General features: G+C 40.4%; 1 protein-coding gene across 4 annotated transcripts in view; it reads right to left on the bottom strand.

Moving 5' to 3' along the window:
- Nucleotides 1–1115: 1115 nt before the first annotated feature.
- Nucleotides 1116–6093, bottom strand: part of LOC122843971 — a 42516-nt gene continuing 37538 nt past the window's right edge. For 2 of the 4 annotated variants that reach the window (XM_044139140.1, XM_044139141.1), the window contains 2 exons: nt 3500–3568; nt 1116–2084 (listed from right to left, as the gene is read on the bottom strand). In XM_044139140.1, coding sequence (XP_043995075.1) covers nt 1977–2084; nt 3500–3568 — 177 coding nt within the window. In that variant the 3' untranslated portion in view covers nt 1116–1976. The remainder of the gene's footprint in view (nt 2085–3499; nt 3569–6093) is intronic. The other 2 variants (XM_044139142.1, XM_044139143.1) reach the window with 1 other exon arrangement.

Below are 6093 nucleotides of genomic sequence, written 5' to 3'. Positions count from 1 at the left end.
TTAAGTAGAGTTCCATCATTAAATTTGTAATTGATTACATTTCAAATACAATCCTAAACAAGTGGATTTTTAGTTGAGATTTAAAGGAAGTCAGTGTTTCAGCTGTTTTACAGTTTTCTGGAAGTTTGTTCCAGATTTGTGGTGCATAGATGCTGAATGTTGCTTCTCCTCATTTGGTTCTGGTTCTGGGGATGCAGAGCAGACCAGAAGCAGAAGACCTGAGAGTTCTGGAAGGTTGATACAACAGCAGCAGATCTTTAATGTATTGTGGTGCTAAACACTTCAGTGATTAGTAAACTAACACCAGTATTTTAAAGTCTATTCTTTGAGCTACAGGGAGCCAGTGTAGGGACTTTAAAACTGGTGTTATGTGCTCTATCTTTCTAGTTTTAGTGAGAACACGAGCAGCAGCATTTTGAATCAGCTGCAGCTATTTGATTGATTTGTTGGACAGACCTGTGAAGACGCTGTTGCAATAATCAATGTGACTGAAGATAAATGCATGGATGTTTTACAGTTTTCTGGAAATATCTTTGGCTACTTGCAATATGGCAAAATTCATTTAACTTTGCAAATGTAGCAAAAGCAGTACAGGAAAACTGAGGACCATTATCTGTGATCATTACTTCTGGAATGCCATGACATGCAAACACAGATTTCAGGTGAGGAATCATCACATCTGGTGATCTTGTGGGACTTAGTTGAGCAATTTCCACAAATTTTGATGCATAATCCACAACCAGAATATAATTTTTCCCTTGCAAAGTAAACAGATCAGTGGCAAGTTTTTGTCATGTCTGTCTGGATACTGTGATGGCATCAGTGGCTCAGTGCGATTTTCTTTCTCTCTGCAGGCTTTGTGAAGTCATAGGATGCTGAAGGTTGCACATGGACCAGCAGAAGCGACTCTCTGTGAGTTGTCATCAGCTATGCCTCCGGTACCTGAATAGAGTTGCAGCATCACGATGACCTACAGCACTCCAGACACCGTGGCGTATTATTAAAAAGGGTGCGCTGAGTCAAATTGTGTCATTGTTATTATATGGTGGCCCTGAGGTGCAAAACACTACAACATTAAGGAAAACACTACAACATTATCATGAAATTCAGGGTAATCAATCATGAATACTGTTTGAGTTTTCAAATCATTAACTTTATTTTCACTGTGATTGCAATGTTTATACACTCATATGAAGATAGACTAAACGTGACAGCAGTGCGTAGTATACATATGCTTAGCGAGGTGTGTTGAATTATAAGCAGAATTAAATTAAATTCTATTCTATAATTACAAGTGAAGTAATGGCCCCTTACATTTCGAGGAACCCGTGATTACTTAGTGGTTAAAACTTTGAAATAGAAAATAAATAAGCATTTATTAGGCATTTCTTTGCATAATTTCTCACATTTCTAACTAATAATTAAAGTGCAGCTAAGACTTACAGATTAGGGATCATAGATGCTGTGTGCTAATTAGGTGTGTGGTATGATTAAGTTTGCTGATGAGTAGGTGTATGTCAATATCTGTTAAAACTGTACAGATGAACAGTACTGTTCGTGAAAAGCAAGTTGAATGAACAACCGGACAAGGAAAGTGCTATTTAAAAACGGATTTTAGCAGACAACACAAATTGTGAAGATGGAATTATAGTGTGGACACATCTATGCACAGAGTATAGTACATCCCGCTTCCTGAACTTCTTAAGATTTACCTATCTCACAGTCTCAGCTTTAAGTTCAATCTACAGTTACTGCATGTCTGCTTCCCAAGTTTAATTGCCTTTAATAAAATTAACTTAATTGACTTTAACTGAATTAACTTCAGTCCAAATTTCCCCATAAACTTGTATTGTAATTCAGCATAGGGCAATGGATTGGAAAGGGTTAAAAAATTGCTGGGGCTATTTTCTTTAACCTAAAACAAAATTTTCATTACTGACGATCAGATTTTCTATTCTTAGCAGTGAAAGCTCAGTTCAGGATTCCGTGGCAATGTCTTCAATAGGTTCCACCTGAGGTTCAGTTGGTGGTGTAGAAATGTCTTCTATTTGCTCTGAGTCAGGTTCTATCACAACTACTGCCACCTAAAGAAACAAAGAGAACAGTCAGAGGTCAATATAGTTTGCAGAAAGGATGAACTATTACGACATATGGTCTTTTAAAATACTCTTGCTTCAGATGATCCATATCTGTCAAGTCTCCCATTTTAGCCAGGAGACTACCGTACTGTATTCTAACCCTCTTTCCTGCTGTGCTCCATTACTATTACTATTTTCCCATAAATATCCCAAATTATAGTAATTCAGTGATTCTTGAGAAGTTGGACAAAATGGGTTTAAATTTTCCCAAATGTTTTTTTTATTATTATTATTATTCAAGCTTATGTATACAAATATGACAAATAATGTTTTGTAAATGTAAATATGCTAAAAAGAAGTTCACAAAATTTCATCCAAGTTTTGTAAATTGTCAGTTATGATGTTGACACATTATGGTTGTGACAAGCAACGTAGGAATAAAACAACTAAAGAATAACGTAAGCTAACCAGAGCTGTCTAGCCCTCTTAGCAAAGGAAGAGAAAGGAAGAGGTCATGGGGTCCTCAGAAGTTCTGTTGCCCCCCAATAATGCCTGATGCTTTTACATTCTTTTTACGTCTGAAGGTGCTGACAAAATCTTGGAAAAAATTTCAATGGAGTTGGAAAATATATAACAATGATTTTGAATTCAATTTATTGATACTTTTCTAATTATTTATTTGAATACTTATATTTAATTGTCATAATATATTATCTTAGTATTCCTTTAATTGAACTGAAATGTACTTTTACCATAACACTGTTAAAATGCTGGAGTTAACGGTACTAATTTTTAAACTACGGATACTAGGAAAAATACTCAATGCCATTTTTGATGCCATAGCAACATTAAGAAGTAGGGTGGAATTCAGTCCTCATTATAATTGTACAAAAACACTGTACAACATAGCAACAACCCATATTAATCAATAATATGGGTTGTTGATGGCAATGATCCTACTACATCATTGCCATCACATGGGGAAATCCAAAGTAAATATAATCTAAAATTTCCCTAACAGGTATAATGTTTCTGTTTCTGCTGCTGACAGTCCTGGAGGGCTGAGTTGATTTGAAACTAGCTGTTAGACAGATCAGAGGAGAGAAGATCTCTGGTTATGAAGTTATGAAATAAGCAAAAGTGCTGCCATTTTACTAATTAAGCCCCAATGAGATCTATTTAACCTCTAGAAACCCAAGCATGCAGAGTGATTTATAGATCCAAAAAGCTCAAAGGGGTTAACTCTATTAGCAAGGGCATAGGTTTGGTCTAAGTTTTGGTGGGACCTTACAACTTACTGACCAGTGGTAACCTGGTTTGTATTCACACTAGCTTAACTTAATTTAAGACTAACACTTCAAATGCCATATTTACTGAGATAATTTCACAGTATTTTACATATCTGAGAACTAACACCTCACCTGGAGCCCTGAAGCTCCAGCCACCTCTCCATCGTTCTGCTCTGCCCCTTGCTCTGCTGTCTGAGCATCCTATGTGAAAAAATATTACATAATTAACAGACCTATTCTACCTCACATTCAGTGCTTACCTTACTAAACACCGGACTTTACAACAAATGCGTTGCATGATAGATATCTAACTTATAGGTCCACTCACTGTACTTACAGCCGAGGTAGCAAAATAACTTCTAATGTCTGTCGTCCTTTTCTTTTTTGGTCTCAGAGACTCATAATAAATGTCAAACTCAGAAGGAGACGCGTTCACTTTCAGCACCATGGACCAAGCTTCCGTTCCGCGTGTGTCCAGCTGGCCGCCGCCTGTTGCAGCTAATCAAAGAACGTAGATCCACGTTCTTTGAGCCAATAGCGGCATGGGTCATCATAGTTCATAACAGCGAATTTTAAAATGAATGCTACCACTGCGTAGTATATTGAAATATTAAACTAATCAATGTAGATTTTCGTTTATTTTGTTTTTGTTAAAAAAATACATATTTTTGTTTTTTTTAATTAATATGGCAAAAATTGGTTGGGACTATTTTATATCCCTTGAATATTGGTCGTGACATGTCACGACCGTCCATACCCAAACCTACGCCCATGGATGTTAGCACCTCTGAGATCGTAATGTTATGCATATAACTACTGTTCCCTGAAGGAGAAGAACGAGCTACAACACATAGAGTATGGGATATCACGCCCTGCGTGGCCTAACTGAAGACACCTTTAATCATGCTGTAAGGCAAATGACGTGTGATGATGGGTGGCAGGCCCCGCCTGCATATAAATACACCCCCATCACAGTCATTATTCAGTTCGATGGCCACTCTTCACCGAGTCAGGCTGACTGGCGGGGCAGAAAAAGGTGTTGTACCTCGTTCCTCTCCTTCAGGGAACAGTAGTTATATGCATAACATTACGTTCCCTTTCAGTCGATTCACTCGGTACAACACAGAGTATGGGACATATATACACGCCCCACGGAGCAGCCATCAAACCTAAGACAAAAGCACTGAGCTAGTTTGAAACATCCAACCCAGCAGAAAGAACAGAATGAGCCACAGAAGGGGCTGTCACATCCAGACGATAAAACCGAACAAAAGTGTGCGGTGAAGACCAGCTGGCTGCAACACAGATGTCACTCACAGGGACCCCTCTGAAAAGGGCCCAGGATGCCGCTACACCTCTTGTTGAATGTGCTCTCACACCATGAGGTAAAGGGAAGCCCTTGCTGTTGTAAGCCAGAGAAATAGCCTCCACGACCCAATAAGAGAGTCTCTGTCTGGAGAGAGCCTTGCCTCTAGCTGGATTGGCAAAACACACAAACAGCTGATCACACAGTCGCACATTCTGAGTACGATTGATGTAAAGTCTCAGTGCACGTACTGGGCACAGAAAATGCAGCCTTCTTTGCTCTTCAGAAGCAAAAGGAGGGGGACAAAAACTAGAAAGCTCAATGGTCATTGTGCTGTAATCCAAAGGAATCACCTTAGGGAGATATGCAGCGTTTGGTCTTAAGGTGACCCTTAAACCATCAGCTGAAAACTGAACACAAGAGGGGTGCACCAAAAGTGCATGCAGGTCCCCAACCCGTTTTGTAGTCGCCAAAGCAAGAAGCAGAGCTGTCTTATATGATAGAAATTTCAAATCAACCAACTCAAGGGGTTCAAAAGGAGTGCTACAAAGAGCATCCAAGACCACAGTAAGATTCCAGGAAGGAACATTAGATTTTATCCCTGGTCTCAGTCTACGGACCCCTTTTAAGAAACACACAGCCAGGGGATGGGCACCTGGTGTCCCTCCATCAAGACCAACATGACAAGCCGGGATGGAAGCCAAGTAAACTTTAATTGTGGAGAAAGACAGACCTTTATCCACTAGCTCCTGTAGGAATGTCAAAACATCCACAATGGAGCACTGGAAGGGAGAAATGTTTTTGCTGTGACACCACTGTTCAAAAACACGCCATTTATAGGCATATAAACCCCTCGTGGAAGCTGCTCTGGAGCTCTGAATGGTTGCAACCACATCCAAAGGAAGGCCTCTAGCTAACAAGCTGGACCTCTCAGCAGGTAGGCATGTAGCATTCACAATTCTGGGTGTGGATGAAATACTCCCCCCCCCTGCCTGGGAGAGGAGATCCCTGCGGGCGGGGAGTTTCCAGGGCTTCATTACCAGCAAGCTGATTATTTTTGCATACCATGACTTTGCTGGCCAACGAGGGGCCACCAGAATCAAGGACAGGCCCCATCTGCGTACTCTCTCTAGCACTGGCAGAATCATTTCCACTGGGGGAAATGCATACAGAAGCACACTGGGCCATGGTACCCACTCCCAGTGGAGCGCTGTGATCCGTTATGGAAAATAATAGGGGACAGTGGGTGTTGGCTTTGGTGGCAAAGAGATCCACTGAAGCTTTGCCGAACCTTTGCCAAATCTGTACAACCATGGATGGATGTAGTCTCCACTCCCTCACCAGTGGGCCTCCCCTGGACAGCAGATCCGCCCCCAAATTCAGGTGCCCTGGAATATGAGTTGCTTTGACAGACAGAAAA

The sequence above is a fragment of the Gambusia affinis genome, linkage group LG14, assembly GCF_019740435.1.
Source record: "Gambusia affinis linkage group LG14, SWU_Gaff_1.0, whole genome shotgun sequence".
NCBI lineage: Eukaryota > Metazoa > Chordata > Actinopteri > Cyprinodontiformes > Poeciliidae > Gambusia > Gambusia affinis.
Note: the sequence above shows the minus strand (reverse complement) of the source record. Positions and strands in the feature narration are given on the sequence as shown.